Genomic DNA, 17,646 nt, shown 5'->3' with positions numbered 1-17,646 from the left:
TAGCTTGATTTTAATCTCTACATTTTAACACCGTATTAAAGATAAGATGAGTTAATGAAGAATTTTTTCCCCACTTCTTTACATGGGCTTATGTAGGCGGTCGTTTTCTGCAGGAACCGCACTCTTCAAATAGCGTTCGAATGGGTTGACATCTTGTTGATCTGTTGGTGATTTTAAAGAAGCATTCTTGTTGGGGGGAAGTGGTGTTCCCTGTTTATCCGGAGTGAAATTCTTTCTGGGTACCGCTGGTGGTGGTAGTTTAGAGGATGTAGGTTCTTGTGTGTACTTGGAATTTGTCTTTTTCAGTTGTACTTTTGATAGTTCTTGTGAAATACTGTCCACCGATGCCAATGGTGTGTGGTTACCACTGCCTAGTGATCCTGATCCTGACCCCGATCCTGCGGCTAAATTACGTGGCTTGGGTTTAACAGGTGGTGGTGGTGGTTTAGAACCTGCTAACCTTCCACGAGGCGTTGGTCCTGTAGAAGGGTCTTGTGCTTTTAATGCTGTTTCTCTTTCCATTGATGGTGTCGGCCTTGGTCTTGGTGGTGGTGGGAATGATGAGACATCGACCATTCCAGGCTCATTCGGTTTGGGCGGCATTGGAGGTGGAACGTTAGAGCGTGATTGAGATGAAATTGAGCTAGGACGTGATGCTAACGCAGGTTGAGTTGAGGGTGTTACCGATGATGACGACATACTACTTTCAATATCCTTTTGTGAACTTTCGTACGTTGGTGGTGGTGTTGAGCCTGAATGTACCTTTTGTGACTGACCCGCCGGTGAACTTTCCCTACTCTTTGGTGGTGAACTCCTATCTCTATGAGTTGGCGGTGGCGGTAAATTCGTCAAATCTACTGATTGCATTTCTAATCTTTGTTTAACATGAGGAGCAGTCAAATCATAGGGACGAGTTTGTGAATGGACAGTACTTTGGGTCTGTATGGGGGTCAGATACTGATCACTTGGTCTTGATGGTGGAAGTGGTCCAGAATGGGCATGTTGTTGAACAGGAGGTTGTTGATAGTCAAATTGAGGTGGTGGTGATTGCTGGTAGCCAGCTCGAGGAGGAGGAGGGGGTTGTTGATAGCCCACTTGAGGTGGTGGTGATTGCTGGTAGCCAGATCGAGGAGGGGGAGGAGGCTGTTGAATTACTTGCTGGGGTGACTGATTGCTAGGTGGAGGAGGCACAGGCTGGGCAGGCCGCTGGTAGGTTTGCTGAGTTGGCTGGTAGGTTTGCTGAGTTGGCTGGTAGGTTTGCTGAGTTGGCTGGTAACCAGCTTGAGGAGGCTGTTGAAATCCGGACTGAGGTGGTGGCTGCTGATAACTATATTGGGCAGGTTCCTCATAAGCCTGCTGGGAAGGTAATTGTTGGTAGCCAGGATTACGTGGTGGCGGAGGAGGTTGCTGGATCACATATTGAGCCTGTTGAGGAGCCGGTTGAGGAGCCTGTTGAGGAACTTGTGCCGGATATGCAGACTGCTGATACACAGGTTGCTGATACACAGGCTGCTGAATAGAGGGCTGAGCAGGGTATGTCTGTCTTGGCATATGCTCTCCGGCTACATTTTGAGATGGATTGGTCCTACTTGGAGGTGGTGGAAAATACGAAGGATCTACCACGCGTGGTGGATAGCTTGCATGATGAGCTGGTTCTTCATCAAGTTCATCATCAACATCTTCCTCACCTTGCTTCTTATTCTGTTTATCTTTCTTATTACCGCCCCAATTCTTCTTACCAGCTTGGTAACCAGTCTTCGCAACGTATTTAGTACCACTTAATCCAACTTTACCAGTCTTTTTAAGACCTGAAGTTATGGAACCTTTATTCTTCTCCCAGAAATCACTCATTGAATGCCAAAGATAAGCCTTGAGCAGTTGTCTTCTAAGTCAAATAACTATTGATTGTTGATTGGGTTTAAGTTGTCGAATGAGGAGTACGTGAACAAGATTCAAGATCGTTGCGACATAAGGATCACCATACAACACAAAGAAAAGTGTTCAGGAATTAAATTGCCGATGCGATATGAATGGTCATTATTCGAATTGCACAGGTTGATCTTCCTAGAGGAACGATTAACAGAATTGAAAGAACTATTGGGATCGAATCTGAACTTGGATAAACTAGCCATTAATGAGCATACCACAAGGATAGATCTATTACAAGAACATGATGATAGTATAAATCGATTTACCATATTCTGCAATGCTGAAATGCGAGTCCCCATGGTTTTATGTTTTGCGGGGGAAGACCAATGGATCCAACTGCTTTGCAGTTGGTTGAAATCCCAAGGTGTCATTGTATTACCCATTGAACTAGATTCACAGGCCATGCTGAGTGTGGCAGACGAAATAATAGGTCTAAAATCCTACGACACAAAATTGATCTTCGATGTAACTACCACGGATAGAAATTTGAGAAAGCTGGAACTAGAGGTGGATAAGGAATCCTTCCAAAGGCTTACAAGAGAATTGACCTCGCATACTGCACTACAAGATATAATTGTTCCTTACATCTACCAACGATCAGGTATGATCATCGAGAAATTGCCCTTGACGATGATATCCTTCACAGGAGCTGCATCTATAACCCATGACAAGATCGTTGTAAGTTCTTGGAGTAACGACACCTTGAAGAAACTACTAGAAGTGGTTCAATAGAATAACATAAATGAGAAATGCTTATCATGACCTAAATATTCACATGTACATAATTAATAAATTATAGACGTCAACCATTCAGTGAGTTGACCGCTTATTGGTTTGCCTCGACATCGAAACTACTGCCACACCCACAGCTACTCTTCATATTACCCCCTGCTATTTTAAAAGTGGACCCAATCAACTCAGTAGTATACGTCAGAGTCGTTTTGTTTAGAACATTAAGTGTACTTTCATCGAGTACTACTTTGGCACCAATCCCAGGTAAGACGAAAATTACGTCTTTATTGCTCTCAAAATCTTCATCGAAATCTTCATCCTCTTCATCCTCTTCTTCGCCTTCCTTTTGGGCTTTATTATTATTTTCCAGCTCCTGTATAGATCGTTGTACCTGTGAGTCCGGTATTAGATTCAGATTGTACTGAAATCCATGGCAACCACCACTCTCCACTTTTATCCTCAAAACCTCTTTACTCTCCTTATAGATAGCATTTAATCTATCAGCAGCTCTCTGTGATATTTCAAACTGCTTCCCTGGTAGAAAATTCACTATTCTGGCGGGCTTAACTAGGGCTTCATTAGCATTTAAAGCCGCATACCATCTAGCACTAATGAAACTAGATCTTGCTAACAGTCTTGATGCTCCTAAACGTCCCAACATGATCATATTATTCGTATTGACTTGTGTCTTTCATGTAGGTTTAAGTTCGTCATTCCGGGCATTAACGATCGGCTTATTAAAACGAAAAAACAAGTGCCAAAAAGCTCAACGCATATCTAAAGACCACTACAAACGGGGCAATCCTCAAGTCTATCGAACTGGAAACTATTGATGTAGAGTCCATTGGTGGCACTAATTGTCTTGAAATTCTTCAAACGGTCAAAATCCACACAGTCGTTGTAAATTTTGACCAATTCATTGCAGCATAATCCCGCCACTACTGCGTTTGTACTACTAACGCTTGGAACAATATGTTTGGCAACCCCCCATGCGTATGATTCTGTAAGTTTATCCGTAGATATGCCAAACTGAGTGGCCCTCTCGTAGCACAGCTTTAAGAGCACACCGGGTTCTAACTCTTCGCCGGCCAGTTGAACCGTTGCCACGTATTCAACAACGTGCTCCAAGTTACGGGGATTATTAGCAATCGTACACAGTGGATGTTGAGTTTGTTGCTGAGGTAGAGTATCTATAGAACATTCCCAACAAGCAGTAACTCCGGGAACAATCGTCTTAACATGACCATTTAGGCCCTCCGTACCACCGTCGATAAAGGGAACACATATCTGAAAATTCGAATCCCTCGTCAACTGAACCAGCGTCCTATTAACGAATCTACGAGGTCCCACTGCATCCAATCCAGAAATGACGAAATCAAAGTATTTGTAAAAATCCGGCTGCAGAGTGAATAAATCTTGACAATGAGCCACTAGCTTAATGGATCGGAAACCCTTAAGTTGGCACCAGCGACTCAAGTAGTCAACAGCCGTATTGGCCTTATATCTACCAATATCCTCATCTTTAAACAAAAACTGACGATTTAAATTTGTCAACTCAATAGTGTCTAAATCAACCACATGAATTTCCCTTACTTTAAGAACCGCCAAATTTTTAACTAATTCACATCCAAGACCACCGGCTCCTAGTACCAGCACTTTCAAATCCATGGGAGATCCCTGCTCTGCCCTGTATTATATTGTTTTTTCTATAACATGTGTATCTGAAGAGATTTTGACGATAAACAATGGGGAAATAACTACACTTCCCGTATAATTTTACATACTTTCAGAGACATCTACTCTCTTTTAACACCACCTTGACCAGCTCTTTCAGCTGCTTCAACGGATTTCTTGTCAGTCTTTGGGCCTTCTGGTTTAGCACCAAACATTGAAGGAGCACTGAATGGTCTCTTTAGATCACCAATTGGTTTTGCACCAAAGAGGTGAATTTTAACCTCGTTGTGTTCGAGAGCAGATTTGATAGGACTGATCATTTGCATGAATAGTGGGTTGGTGTACTTCAAGTAAAGATGCATGAATCCCATCATTGCTACACCAGTGTAGATACCTTTAATAGCAGTGTCAATTTCTTGCAGATCATAATCGCGAACAGTGGTAACTTCCAAACTTTCACCTTCACCCTTCATAGCGTTTCCTGGTTTGACATATTTCAATGTGGTCAAGTCATTCTTAGCGACGATAGCTCTACGTGCCAATTGGTAGATGGTCCAAGAAAGAGCCATTGAAGCAACGTATGCTGTACGGATATACATGATGTTGGTCTCGTCTTCCATATCCACACGACGAGCCAATTGCATCATCACCAACATGATGAGGAGGTTAGTGATTTGAGGGTTTAGCATGGTTGACTTGGTAGTATTCTGGTTATCGGCGGATCTCTATTGATAGATTCTTGAAACCCAGTCTACCTATAGCTAAGACTAACAATGCAGTCAACGTGTTGTCAGATAGTCGAAATTTTTCAGCTTTTCTCTCTTACAAAAGAAGGCACATCGTACGGATGGCATAATCGCACCGGTTAAACGGTCAATCTCGTATCCTGTGAATATCACATGGTCCGCCACCCTACACCACTGCCACTTTTCGTATCTCGTTCCTCGAGCATTTGTTATTACAACCATATAACTAGAGCCATACTATACTATACTATACTATACTATACTATACTATGTTATACTGTATGTACTGTATGTACTGTACTGTACTGTACTGTACTGTACTTCTCACATCACTCTTTATAGTTCTGTTTCTAAAGGGGGCCTATGTACAAAAGGAGAAAATCACCGTCTATCGAATGGATATGCATAACCCCTCCACTGCCAGTTATGATTGTTAACTGAACGTTCACCGCCGGAAAAGGGAAGAGTTCCTGCTCTACCGCCCTCCTGATTCACGCTAGTTGTGTTCGAACTGATACTAGTTGGGGTAGGAATAGCAGTGGCTGATGTAGCAGCAGGAATATGCGGTACCGCTGATGGCGATATCGCAGTTGCTGGCGGCAACGATGACGGTAGAGATGGTGGTGGTACACCGGGCGGCACGCCCGAAATAGATCCCGTCGCACCGGGCGGCGGCTGTGGTGTAGTAGTAGTGACTTGTGTGTGGTGGTGTGGTGTAGTAGCCTGCGCCACCTGTGACGAGGGAACTTGGCTAAACTTGGGTAGATAACCATGCAATGGAAGGTAGTACGGTTGGTACACCGGTGCGGATGGATGATGATGAGGTTGATGATGATGAGCGGTAGCGCCCGTTGTAGGGCGAGTATTAGAAGGAGCCATCGGGTATGGCAACGGCCTATACTGCCCTGCAGCGGGGCCCGGTGCCATTAAATTATGCATAGGTGTTAATTGAGGCGCCAGTGCTGGTGGTGGATGAACTTGCTGATTCGGGTGTATAACACCGGTCGGTGCTTGGGCGGGTGAAGAGATCCCCTTTGTAATAGCAGACAATGGTGTTGGATGAGGATGTGGATGTGGTTGAGTAGGCATTGTGGGTGACGATTGGAACTGTTGTGGATTTTGATGTTGCAGTGTCATCTGTACTGGCAAATGTGGCGAGCCTTGCTGTAACGGTAGCGGTTTGCCACTTTTTCTTCTATGTCTTCTCGTTGGCTTATATCTATAATCTGGATACTTCTTTTCATGTTCACACTTTTCCTTTCTTGCTTGTTCTTCCCAATGTGATCTTTCTTGCTCGTTCAAGGATTTCCACCTAACTCCTAGTATTTTCGAAATTTTTGAGTTATGCGGTATGTCTACCCCTTGAGCTGTCCATTCGTCGATCAACAATCGATGATGATGCTGGCGGAAGAGTATGAATGCATTCCGCGGCCGCGGGATCTTCTTCTCACTCATGGATGTGCATAAACATGTGTGATCCAACTGGCCTTTTCTTTGCACTACTAATTAGTGTACGATAGAAAACCAAAGTTTGTTATTATTGTTATTATCTTATATTATATGAAAATGGCTAATACCAAGTAAAAAACAACAAGAAAAAACGAGTGATAGAAAAAAAAGGAAGGGCGAAAGAATAAGCTAGAGAGTAAAGTAAGATTAAAGTAAGAAAGGGAAAAAAAATAGACAAGGGCACTTAGCGGAAAACGTATGAGCACTTTTATAAACCTGGTGTTATATTTAAGTTGCCGCGAGGGCCAAAATGCTGCTCGGAACAGTGTTGCTGGGGTCACCGCAGAATGGACGATGCATTGTTTGCATTATTCGAGGCACCAGTAAATTTCTGTTGACGTTATTACTGCAAACAAAATCTATTCTTTACTACTGCTCCTACCCCTACGGGAATGCGTGCGTTGTCAATTGCCGAAAACCATAACACTATAAACTTTTGTTGTAATAGAGTTTATCCGCAGCGAAATTTTAGGGAACAGTAACAGTGCCGAACGAAAATGTAGACAGTGCGTTGAAAAGAATGAAAGGAAAAATTTCGTCAAAGCCGCAGGCGGAAGTAGCGGATTGCTGGGGTAATAGTGACGGGAAATTCTCTTGTTTTCTATTTATTATCCGCAGAGGAGTGGGAAGGCGAAGGCGTTGCATGCAGTTAAAGGTAAACAAGGGCGTTGAAACGTTAATTAAAACGCACCATGGGAATGACGCAAGGAAAAAAAGAGGGGAGGGGTAGTAGGCTGACAAGAGGTTGTTTTTTTTTTTTTTTTCCTCATTCCATTTAGGAGAGTTACGGAGTATCGCTTTAAACAGACGCGCTGGTTGTCGGTGGCAACTGGCGCTGCGAAAGCAGTTCTGTGCTGAAGTTGAGGAATTGCTGTATTAGCGCGAAATATACTTCCGATACCCGAGCATGAATGAAGAATGAGAACACGAGAGAAAGTAGTAGCGATTGGTAACGATGCAGGGAATCCAAATGACCGAAGACATCATCTGTTTGTTTCTAAGGGAAGAATAGCAAACGAATGACGCCAGTTCATACTGGGTCACATGTCACCGGTTTACGAGCCTGGCGAGTAAGCACAGTTTTGGTTCTTTTTCAAAAAGAACGAAGCAGTATGGAACGTTATGCATGGAATCGAGTTTAGAACTCCGAAGTGGGCAAATTATTGAGAAACACACGCGCGGCTGAGGAGTTAGACGGCACCGGTGCTGCTCGAGCAGCACCGAACCAAACCCACAGCTCAGGAATTTCCGCGCCAAGAGAGCGGTAACTGGGAATGCTTCAAACACTTTGCCAGATCTTGAGCTTTTCAAGTGGCCTGTTTTTCACCCCACCTCTCGAGCTCTGTTCTTTTCTTTTTCCTTTCCGACTCGTTTCTTTTTGGAAATTTTCAAATTTTTTCAAAATTTAAATCGATGAGCTCATCTTCTCCACTTAGCTGGAGTACACAACAAAGACTCATTAATACAAGAGAGGCAGTACTGTAGAGCATACGCAGATGATCAACGAGAGTACAAAGAACGTCAAAGGTGGCAAGCAGCAGCAACAGCAGCCACCTTATGCACACGAAGAATCTGCGGATACCGTTGTGAGTGTCACACCCACTTCCGCGAAAGCATCTGCAGTGAGTGCTGCTGTACAACTCCCCGGTCTGCTTCGGCAAGAACCCCAACGTAGTAGTTCAAGAGATAGTCTTGGATCTTTACAACAACTGGTCGATAGGGGCGATGAAGACTGCTCCGGTTGTGACAAACCGTATATCGATGAAGATTGGTCCAGTTACGGAGTTTCACCGCCCGTAAGAAGTCCAAGTTCGAACAGCTGCACAACGACTACTAATTATTTGAGACCGCGCATGCAGTTTACCGGATATCAAATCTCCGGTTATAAAAAATACCAAGTGGTCATAAATCTGAAAACGGTAGGTTTACCAACATGCGGAGTTACATCTGCGTCGCCTCATATTACCGGGTTTCTTACGATCAGAGGGTTGACGAACCAACATCCGGAAATCACCACATATTTCGAAGCATTTGCGGTTACGCACAGGGAATTGGGATTTTTATCTTCGAGCTGGTCAAAGGACTCTGTGCTGAATTCGTGCAGAGCCGATGATCAAACGGATTTGGAGCACTGGTTAAATTTTCCCGCGTTCAAAGAATTATTTTTACACGGGTCTAAAGATGGCGCTCCGACTTTGAACGATGTTATAGACGGCACTTGTGAATTTGACAATTATCTGGAACAGAGGTTTGTGTTTATGCGCTGGAAGGAAAAATATTTGGTGCCGGAGGATTTATCCGACGGTGTGGAGGGAGCTTCTTACGATGGATTCTATTACATCGTTCACGATCAAGTTACGGGAAATGTACAAGGTTTTTACTATCATAAAGATGCGGAAAAATTCCAGCAGTTAGAGCTTGTACCGTCATCCGAGACTGCGGTCGAGTGCTCTAGCTGTGATTTTGAAATGGCATGAATGGGAAGGGTAAAATGGAGTTTATAGATTTTAATTCAACTAGGTGTATATTTTTGTGAGTCACGTGTAACGAGGTACAGGTAGGTACATTTTGTAGTGGACTAATAATATCAACTGTAGAGTAGGACTAGTCATAGTAGGAATAGTAGTAATAAGAGCGATTAATCTCAATGCCAGTGAAGAGAAGTGATTTATCTGTGATCTATAAGCATCAGGCACCCCCAAAGAGTCCATATGCGTCGAGTTCCAGTGTAAGTGGGTTGGTCAACCAATCAACACCAATGATTGCCATGTTCTTAAAAAACAAGTTCCTGGCATGGTTTGCACTAATACAGAGTTTCTATGCATATTTGAATTTTTCCCCCGAAGAGACCAGCTCCAACAGTTCGAACCCATCTGATCAAAGTCCAGGTCTTAGGGTTGCAATGAGTGTAATTGGACTATTTGTTTGCTACATGGGCCTCGTTTTCCCCCAACCAGCGCCAGCATCATTCAGCAAGGCACCTGATGCATCTGCGTCTGCAACTGCAGCAGCAGCAGCTACGTCTTCATAAAAGAGAGACAATTGTACTTAATATTATCTTTACGTACGTGTTATTACTGTTATTACTTCTACTCTCCGATGTCTTCTGCCCAATCTCCGGGTCTTTCTAAGATAAATTTCTTCATCAGATCTTTACACCTCTTGTCGTCGACTACCACAACTTGATGACCTCTAGATTCCAAGTAGACTTCGCCAGGTGACTTAAAATTATCATGTTCTCCAATAACACATCTGGGGATCCCATACATGACAATGGCACCGGTACACATATCACAAGGTGACAAGGTTGTATACATCGTAGCATGGCGATAGACGCTTGCGGGTAGTCTACCGCAATTTTCTAAAGTAGATATCTCACCATGGAGGGTTGCTGAATTCTTCTGGTATCTCAAATTGTGTCCACGTCCAAGAACTCTTCCATCTCTGGAATCGATCAAACAGCCTCCAATGGGCACACCGTTCTCTTTGTAACCAATTAATGCCTCTTCATAGGCAATGTCCATACCTAATCCATCCCAACGACTTGCTGAATCCATTTTTCTATCTATGTTTCTTGGTATCTTTTATCGATATTACGGTTTGTCTGAGCAAAGCGATGATGTAGTTGAACAACCCATTGTAACCAACCTTGGACAAGAGGAAAAAGCATAGTGCAAGAAGGAACAGAAAATAAGTCAGTCGATCGGTAGATCATACAAGTGACATTCATGATTACGAGACAATGTGTCGGGAGGAATTTCATTCCCCAGACTCGCAGATGGGCCTCTCATATGAATGTTGAGAGTGATAACAATTCGCACATCTTTGACAGTGAGTGGACTCAAGAGAAAAATCCTACGCCCTATAGCGTATTTGGTTTTAGAGAATCTTGTGGAGTTGATCGTAAACAGCTAAAGAAACGATATCATGGGTTCGCCAAGCTTTATCACCCTGATATATCTGATAGTTTAAGAATAACGAGATCACCCAGCCCTGACGATTCAATATCATCCGAGGAGAAATTGCAAAGGTTCAGAATGGTCACTAATGCTTATGAAATTCTAAACGACGATAGTAAGAAAAGGTTATACGACCATACACATTCCGGTTGGTCGTACGGTCCTCAAGGCTCTCGTGCGACTAACAATGGATTTCAACAGGGTAATTCTCACGGTTATAAATCTAATGCTACGTATGCATATTACAATGCGGGCACCTGGGAAGATTTAAACGATTTAGGCAAGGAGGACAGAGCAAAATTAGATCCCTGGACCCTTCTTCTTTGGGTTTGTGGCCTTGCAATATGCTTTGAGGGGACGTCGCTATTGAGCCGACTGGAAGATACAATTGTAGGTAAGCATTTTACGCAGGAACAGACGGAGAATGACTTGGTACAATCGAGAATAAATTATGGGTTAGAGACCGACAAGTTCAACAGATTACGTAGGTTTCTTTGGTTTAGAGCCTTTGGTCTCTACAGATCAAAGGATGAACTAGATAGGGAGGCAATCAAAAACGAACGGATGGTACAAAATCTGAAGAACAAGGAAAGGGAACGTCGGGATCAGGAATAAGCATTGTATAATAGTATATATATAATGAAATGGAAATGCGTATAAGGAGTTTCGAACCGAGGAATGTAGTTTTCTCTGATTACGATTTATCGGTATGTGAAGTAAAAAACTCAAAAAAGAGTATTTAAACTTTAGAGAGCTTTGAGTTGTAAAACAATGGTTGCTAAAACAGCAAGACTTTTAATCCGATTAAAGAGTGCCAGACGAATGGATTTCACTAAACCTGAGACCGTGTTGGACTTGGCCAACATTAGAGATGAACTGGTAAGAATGGAAGATTCCATTATCTTTAAATTTATCGAAAGATCCCATTTCCCCACATGTCCAGCTGTCTACCAAAAGAACGATCCGCAACTACCATTACCTGATTTCGAAGGTTCCTTCTTAGATTGGGCTTTGATACGTATGGAAATCACACATTCTCAATTACGCAGATTTGAATCTCCCGATGAGACTCCTTTCTTTCCACAGAAGATAGTGAAACCAATTTTACCCAGTATCAATTATCCTAGAGTTTTGGCACCTTATTCACCCGAGGTTAACTATAACAATAAAGTCAAAACTCTTTATGAGAAAGAGATTATACCATTAATTTCCAAGCGTGATGGTAACCAACCAGAAAATTACGGATCTGTAGCCACCAATGATATAGAAGCCTTACAAAGCCTGAGTCGAAGAATCCATTTTGGTAAATTTGTTGCGGAAGCCAAATTTCAAGATGATAAACCTCTGTACACAGATCTGATCAAACGTAGGGATATCGACGGAATTACGAAACACATTACCAATTCTGCTGTCGAGGAAAAGATTCTACAAAGATTGACAAGGAAAGCTGAAGTTTACGGCGTGGATCCAATCAATAATCAAAGTGAAAGGCGAATAACCCCAGAATACTTGGTAAGAATCTACAAAGACTTCGTTATTCCAATGACGAAAGAGGTAGAAATCGACTACTTGTTGAGAAGGCTGGAGGCCCCATTATAAATAATAATATAGACATCTTCATTGTTACTCATTCTCATAATTTAATAGCTTTCTTTTTTTTTTTTTTTTTTTTTTTTTTGGTTGTTCTAACCAAGTAATCTCATTGTCATTTCAAATGTGGCAAAGGTAGCTGCGTTGGCGGGGGCAGCTCTTACCATGATGGGACCAAAACCTTTGAAAAAAGACTTAATTCCATATTCTTTATACATATTTCTTGCCACTGCAACCGTATTTCTACCAAATTTTGGATTATCCAAATTATCTGTCTGCATAACAGATTTAATAACGTCCATAGGGAAAACCATTAGCCAAAGCGAAGTACCTGAAATTGCACCATAAGTGCACAATTTCCAAGCTGGAATCTCTTTCCTTGGTACACCTTTATGAATTTGATGTGCTATCAAGGCTTCATAAGTTAAGAAATAAATACCACATCCGTGACTCTCTCTAATGGCAGTTGTACCCAGTCCACGCATGAGTGCGCCTTTGGCTTTCAACTTTTTAATTAAATCCCAGGGACCCTTGTAAACAGCACTGGTCCCTGATCCAGTTTGGGTCTGTAAACGTATTCTTACATGTTCAATGGGCGAAGCTAGGAAGGAATTACTCAAGCCACCGATGAAACCACAGGCATAGTATTGCGGAAGTGTCAAAGTATGGACGCCCTTAGGGTTTTTATGATGGAAATATCTTTTCATAGCTTCGTTAACACCGAATTGAAATGATACACAGGCCCCTACACCTATTAACGGTGTCAAAGTACCCTTGTAAAAGGCCAAAGGCCCCTCTTTCTTCAAAAGATTTCCTACAACTTCCTTAGCAGTAGTTGGTGTAGTGGAAGTTTGAATCCTGACCTTAGTAGTATCAAAGGGCTGGCCTACAAGAACTTGCGCGATACCGCCTGCAGTACCAGCTAACAGATCCTTAGCTACTCTCGTCTTATCATGGTCTGGACGAATCTCCAAATCATCGATCAATTGAGGTGTAGGAAACTCTTCAGACATCTTACAATGCTTCCTCGATGACTTGACGATAAATTCAGGATCCTTTTCTTCTACTTTTGACTTTTTCTGTTTTTTCCACCTGTTGACTTTCAATGACTCCTTTCAAAATCTCGACCTTTAAACATTGAAATTTAAGCTGGAATTCCGAGTGAACCGGAGTCAAGAATTGACAATAATGTGCCTTCAGAGAGCCTGATCTTGCCAATTGGTTAAATCTCTCTGACGGTACACCACTGCAATTACTACTAGCGTGAGTCTAAGTATGTCCAATTCTGGAGGTGGTGAAGGTGTACTCAATTCTACCATTTCCGATGACTGACAATCTTTGAGAAGAACGGGTCTCTTACTTTCTGCTACCATAGCATCAGCTAAAATGGCCTTCTTACATCTCTTACCCAGTTCTCTAATATTACTGACATATTCAGCAGTAACATTGGTAGGTATATGGAAAAGGATGTATAGAAGCCATGCACTGAACCTTTGCGCTCTTGAAAACCTTTTCTGCTTGTGAATATCTTTAATCCAGTCGTGTGACATGTATTGTACCAATGTCCACAAAGTTTCACCGTTGATAATCTTTCCTGTAAAATAGGTATGAGCTGGTTCATGAGACTGTAGAAAATGGTACCATTCTTTGAAACCTCTGGGAGGTGTTTGATTCTTAGATTTGATGCAATTCTTTAAATCTTCTAAAGAAGCAATTTTCTGAGACTTGAAGTTCAGTAGCATCGATTGAGCCCACTCTGGGTCGATCTCTAACTCATCATTATCACCATCATCACCATCGTTGCTCTTTGACATGGGTCCCAGATCTTGCAATATGTTCAGAACGTGTGCAGAAATGCCTTTGAGACCTTTTTGTTCTTGTAAATAATTCTTCAAATGGTGCAGAACCAATTCTAACGAATCGTCATCGTACTCGTGGCTAGATTTACCTTCTTCCAGAATGATATCTCTGGTCTCATTAAACCATTCTACCCAAGGCGACATACCATCTTCAATGGCTGACAAAGACTCTGGAATCCCTTTAGAAGGCACTTCATCATCGTAGAGGTCTGCACTGTGCTTGGGGGAAGCTGACCGCCCATGGGTCGAAATGGCGCTGGTCCTTAGCGCTTGGGTTCTTACACCTTGCAAGTAAGCTACAACATGGGGATCCACTAGCGGATCATCCAAGCTGAATGCTCTTTGCTGACCAAAAATTGAATCTAATGACTGGTCCTCTGAATCCATAGCTTCCTACTCTTTATGCATGAATTTTCATTCAAGTGAGATGGCGAGTTCAAGTGACATGAACTGGTTCGCTATATGAAAAAAAGGTCCTATGGCAATGTAGACATGTCAAAAAGAGGTCGTCAAGGCTTTCAGGATGAAGATTCCCAGACCACAAGTGGCTCTACGATTATTTGTCAAGAACATCCATGTGTTTTAAACCATGTCCCCATTGAACTATATACCGAACATGTCCAACAGTATCATGAACATCGATGCGAAGCATGTTGGGGAAATTTCGTTACTGAAAAGTTACTAGAGATTCATCAAGAGGAATGTCACAATCCCTTTCGTCAAAAATCTTCACTACGATGTTTTGAATCTAATTGTGTACAAGAATTCAATACCCAAGATCAGAGGATCGATCACCTTCTCAAAGAGCACAACTACCCAAACACATTTGATTTTAATATCATCTCCAGAGGTTACACATTTGAATAATTTGTAAAAAGTTCATTTTTTGATTCTCTTAAACTTCGATATTACCCTTTCATCGAATTCAGAATCGCATGCTGGGCATCTATTACCTGGTGGACTCACTGATAGAACACATAGACACACTGAACAGATGTAACCAATGGCCACCACTTTACCAGTAAGATAACATGAGGTTCTAAAATCCACAGACCCTTGGTTTGGTTTAACAATAATTTGTCTTAAGGATGGATCAATGAACATCGCAGTGGCCAAATACTGTATGAGTCCCTCTGTTGATTCCGCATGTAAGTATACACCCTGAGTAGCATCTGTAGTCTGTTGTAGAAATGTACTCTCTTTGCTACCACCAATCTTTACGACATCTATGGGACATTTCAATTTAGTAGCTGAGAAGATACAGTTCATAATGGGAATATATTGAAAGATTTCATCTCTACCACCACCACTACCACATGTAACCACCAGTAGTCTTGATTTGAATGAAATTGTCTCTAATTCTTTCGAAACTCTATTCACATATGTTAATCCTGCAGACATAGCGCCTGCTAAAGTACTCTTTTGTGTAACTTCATCAGCTTGTTCTTTCTCCTGCTGGAAAAGGCCATATAATTCCTCGACCAGCGTTTCGTCTACATTTCTGAACTGTCGGTACATGTCATTGTTGATAATCGAAAGATCCTTACCTTTGAGAGAGTTGCTTTGATTGGAACTACTCTTTGGATATAAATATTTGATTCCTTGAGAATGTGCCGCAATGACTGCCACTTGATTAGAGCTATTGAAAGCCAAGTGTGCATTTAGAAATACTAATAGCGATTTTAACATATCGATTATCTTACCAGTTTGATTTCTCTCATTGTCCAGTTCCGCCCAAAGTCTTGGAGCTGTATCTACAATGACCGTCAACAGAGACGGTGTTTCTTCAGCTAAATGTGAACGGGGTTTAGTCGGTTGAAATGTAGGGTCAGAAATGGCATCCATGATAGGCTTTTTATCATCTGCAGACTTTTCACTTATCTGTTTAAAAGGTTCGAAGAAGTTCATGTTAAATAAAGTTCGGAAAAGTTACTATATGATAATTACTACTACTGATACTACTGCTACAACAAAGTACAATAATGACTTCTCATATTATTATATTACTACAAGGATATTATTGAACCACCTTCTTTTGAGTAAGCAACTGATATTTCATTACTGTTGTGATTCCATGAAATATCGTAGACGCAGTTGGCATCTTTAACATTTTGGAAAATACCAAAGATCGGTATTGTTATGGGGGCTCTTGAAGATCTGGATTGTCTCAATTGCGACACTAATTGGCTGACATCATAAATAGTTATTTGGCCATCCATGAATCCAACTGCATATTTGGTTTTATCTTTAGAGAGCCTTGCTGCGAAAATCGGTATACCGTCAGCCATACTGACCGCCAATAAAGCATTATCACTATGTGACCATACACGTACTGATCCATCCATAGATGCTGATATAACTTTGTCTTCATCAATCCATGATGCCGCTAATATGCTCTGAGAATGTCCATAAAAAGTGTTACTAGAATTACAACTACCACCACGCCATATCCTTAACGTATGATCATCAGAGGCACTCAACAGCATTCTACTATGCGAATTAAACTCCAATACACCAATTGCTCCACGATGACCCAACAACTTACCAATAGGTTTATCTTCATCCATTTGGAATACCATTAGGGAACCCTGAGGTCCAGGAAGCACAAATTTGTCATGTTCAATCCATTCGATGTCTACACCTAGTGATTCTGCTGTAGATGATTGATCTCGTAGTTCAAAATGCTGCAATGCTGTTCCCGTTACGGCATTCCAAAGGATGGTAATATTTTCTACATCTGTTGTGATGAAGTGGGTAGCGTTTTCATTCCATTCAATAGCCACTATGGGACCGCGGTGGAAATTGAAAATGTTTTGCAACTTACCTTCCACGTTCCACAATCGTAGCTCACCATTTTCTACACCTGTAACGATTTCATCACCTCTAGGCGACCAGGCAAGACATGTTACTTCATTGGTGGTCTTTCCAGCACTGGAACTTGGTGCAAATGGATGTCTCAATTCTATTTTCGATTTAATGTTTTTATTCGAGACGTCTACTCTTAAAACTGTCACTACAGAATCCCTTCCACCACATGCCAATATCTCATCACTGACCGGATTCCATTTACAACTTATAATTTCATCTAATTTAACAAATTCTTCCAAAGTCTTTATAAATCCATCGTTTGATTGCTCTTCATCCTGCCGCTGTTGCTCTTCTTCCTGCTCATCATAATATTCAGCTTCATGTTCCAGTGCAAATCGACCTTTGGCTTGAATCTCTGGAAATTTTTCCTTGTCTATTTGTAAAGCTTGCACAAGATTAAAATCCTTACCATAACGATCCGCATCTTCTTTCTTTATAGAACCATCATGACCAACTAAAAGCTCACTCTCCGTATACAGAATTCCTTTTTGTACTAAGTTCACTAGCGTCCCTATAGGTATGAGATGCTTATACTTATTATCAAATTCAAGCACCTTGGTCTCATCTTGTAATGCCAATGCGCTCACAGCGTTACCACTCTCTTGAAAGTACCTCCATATGAGATAGTTTAATTCTTCACTCGTCATACTCATTCTTCAACAGGGATCAATGGGAATGACCAGAAAACGATCGAATCGATGGTTCTTTTGGAGACTATTTGGTTGAAAGTTCCTCTAAGATGCCTGTTTATTTCTTCAACTTATTTTCCTTGAAAAATCA

The 17,646-nt window shown here is 41.8% G+C and overlaps 16 protein-coding genes across 16 annotated transcripts; 6 read left to right on the top strand and 10 right to left on the bottom strand.

Moving 5' to 3' along the window:
- Window positions 1-78: 78 nt before the first annotated feature.
- On the bottom strand, window positions 79-1,851 carry AIM3 (Aim3p; the record flags this gene model as incomplete). The annotated part of the gene is made up of 1 exon (XM_002496304.1): window positions 79-1,851. The coding sequence occupies one exon, from the start codon at window positions 1,849-1,851 to the stop codon at window positions 79-81; it is 1,773 nt and encodes a 590-aa protein (XP_002496349.1).
- A 168-nt stretch (window positions 1,852-2,019) lies between these two features.
- On the top strand, window positions 2,020-2,661 carry IML3 (Iml3p; the record flags this gene model as incomplete). Its single annotated transcript, XM_002496303.1, has 1 exon — window positions 2,020-2,661. One exon carries the CDS (start codon window positions 2,020-2,022, stop codon window positions 2,659-2,661), a length of 642 nt encoding a protein of 213 aa, XP_002496348.1.
- Window positions 2,662-2,755: 94 nt separating this feature from the next.
- ISA2 (Isa2p) lies at window positions 2,756-3,328 on the bottom strand (the record flags this gene model as incomplete). Its single annotated transcript, XM_002496302.1, has 1 exon — window positions 2,756-3,328. The coding sequence occupies one exon, from the start codon at window positions 3,326-3,328 to the stop codon at window positions 2,756-2,758; it is 573 nt and encodes a 190-aa protein (XP_002496347.1).
- A 110-nt stretch (window positions 3,329-3,438) lies between these two features.
- On the bottom strand, window positions 3,439-4,329 carry UBA3 (NEDD8-activating protein UBA3; the record flags this gene model as incomplete). The annotated part of the gene is made up of 1 exon (XM_002496301.1): window positions 3,439-4,329. The coding sequence occupies one exon, from the start codon at window positions 4,327-4,329 to the stop codon at window positions 3,439-3,441; it is 891 nt and encodes a 296-aa protein (XP_002496346.1).
- A 128-nt stretch (window positions 4,330-4,457) lies between these two features.
- Window positions 4,458-5,024, bottom strand: SND3 (Snd3p; the record flags this gene model as incomplete). The annotated part of the gene is made up of 1 exon (XM_002496300.1): window positions 4,458-5,024. The coding sequence occupies one exon, from the start codon at window positions 5,022-5,024 to the stop codon at window positions 4,458-4,460; it is 567 nt and encodes a 188-aa protein (XP_002496345.1).
- Window positions 5,025-5,462: 438 nt separating this feature from the next.
- ROX1 (Rox1p) lies at window positions 5,463-6,536 on the bottom strand (the record flags this gene model as incomplete). Its single annotated transcript, XM_002496299.1, has 1 exon — window positions 5,463-6,536. The coding sequence occupies one exon, from the start codon at window positions 6,534-6,536 to the stop codon at window positions 5,463-5,465; it is 1,074 nt and encodes a 357-aa protein (XP_002496344.1).
- A 1,550-nt stretch (window positions 6,537-8,086) lies between these two features.
- On the top strand, window positions 8,087-9,067 carry VID24 (glucose-induced degradation complex subunit VID24; the record flags this gene model as incomplete). Its single annotated transcript, XM_002496298.1, has 1 exon — window positions 8,087-9,067. One exon carries the CDS (start codon window positions 8,087-8,089, stop codon window positions 9,065-9,067), a length of 981 nt encoding a protein of 326 aa, XP_002496343.1.
- Window positions 9,068-9,237: 170 nt separating this feature from the next.
- ZYRO0C16170g (uncharacterized protein) lies at window positions 9,238-9,621 on the top strand (the record flags this gene model as incomplete). The annotated part of the gene is made up of 1 exon (XM_002496297.1): window positions 9,238-9,621. The coding sequence occupies one exon, from the start codon at window positions 9,238-9,240 to the stop codon at window positions 9,619-9,621; it is 384 nt and encodes a 127-aa protein (XP_002496342.1).
- Window positions 9,622-9,679: 58 nt separating this feature from the next.
- FCY1 (cytosine deaminase) lies at window positions 9,680-10,147 on the bottom strand (the record flags this gene model as incomplete). The annotated part of the gene is made up of 1 exon (XM_002496296.1): window positions 9,680-10,147. One exon carries the CDS (start codon window positions 10,145-10,147, stop codon window positions 9,680-9,682), a length of 468 nt encoding a protein of 155 aa, XP_002496341.1.
- A 171-nt stretch (window positions 10,148-10,318) lies between these two features.
- JID1 (Jid1p) lies at window positions 10,319-11,164 on the top strand (the record flags this gene model as incomplete). Its single annotated transcript, XM_002496295.1, has 1 exon — window positions 10,319-11,164. The coding sequence occupies one exon, from the start codon at window positions 10,319-10,321 to the stop codon at window positions 11,162-11,164; it is 846 nt and encodes a 281-aa protein (XP_002496340.1).
- Window positions 11,165-11,320: 156 nt separating this feature from the next.
- Window positions 11,321-12,148, top strand: ARO7 (chorismate mutase ARO7; the record flags this gene model as incomplete). Its single annotated transcript, XM_002496294.1, has 1 exon — window positions 11,321-12,148. One exon carries the CDS (start codon window positions 11,321-11,323, stop codon window positions 12,146-12,148), a length of 828 nt encoding a protein of 275 aa, XP_002496339.1.
- An 86-nt stretch (window positions 12,149-12,234) lies between these two features.
- YMC1 (organic acid transporter) lies at window positions 12,235-13,152 on the bottom strand (the record flags this gene model as incomplete). Its single annotated transcript, XM_002496293.1, has 1 exon — window positions 12,235-13,152. One exon carries the CDS (start codon window positions 13,150-13,152, stop codon window positions 12,235-12,237), a length of 918 nt encoding a protein of 305 aa, XP_002496338.1.
- Window positions 13,153-13,335: 183 nt separating this feature from the next.
- BRR1 (Brr1p) lies at window positions 13,336-14,385 on the bottom strand (the record flags this gene model as incomplete). The annotated part of the gene is made up of 1 exon (XM_002496292.1): window positions 13,336-14,385. The coding sequence occupies one exon, from the start codon at window positions 14,383-14,385 to the stop codon at window positions 13,336-13,338; it is 1,050 nt and encodes a 349-aa protein (XP_002496337.1).
- Window positions 14,386-14,460: 75 nt separating this feature from the next.
- ZYRO0C16038g (uncharacterized protein) lies at window positions 14,461-14,865 on the top strand (the record flags this gene model as incomplete). Its single annotated transcript, XM_002496291.1, has 1 exon — window positions 14,461-14,865. The coding sequence occupies one exon, from the start codon at window positions 14,461-14,463 to the stop codon at window positions 14,863-14,865; it is 405 nt and encodes a 134-aa protein (XP_002496336.1).
- Window positions 14,866-14,877: 12 nt separating this feature from the next.
- TFB4 (TFIIH/NER complex subunit TFB4) lies at window positions 14,878-15,906 on the bottom strand (the record flags this gene model as incomplete). The annotated part of the gene is made up of 1 exon (XM_002496290.1): window positions 14,878-15,906. One exon carries the CDS (start codon window positions 15,904-15,906, stop codon window positions 14,878-14,880), a length of 1,029 nt encoding a protein of 342 aa, XP_002496335.1.
- Window positions 15,907-16,004: 98 nt separating this feature from the next.
- SIF2 (Sif2p) lies at window positions 16,005-17,519 on the bottom strand (the record flags this gene model as incomplete). The annotated part of the gene is made up of 1 exon (XM_002496289.1): window positions 16,005-17,519. One exon carries the CDS (start codon window positions 17,517-17,519, stop codon window positions 16,005-16,007), a length of 1,515 nt encoding a protein of 504 aa, XP_002496334.1.
- Window positions 17,520-17,646: the final 127 nt, after the last annotated feature.

Source organism: Zygosaccharomyces rouxii, assembly GCF_000026365.1.
Source record: "Zygosaccharomyces rouxii strain CBS732 chromosome C complete sequence".
NCBI lineage: Eukaryota > Fungi > Ascomycota > Saccharomycetes > Saccharomycetales > Saccharomycetaceae > Zygosaccharomyces > Zygosaccharomyces rouxii.
The sequence above is the reverse complement of the archived record's forward strand: the minus strand, read 5'-3'. Positions and strand labels throughout refer to the sequence as shown.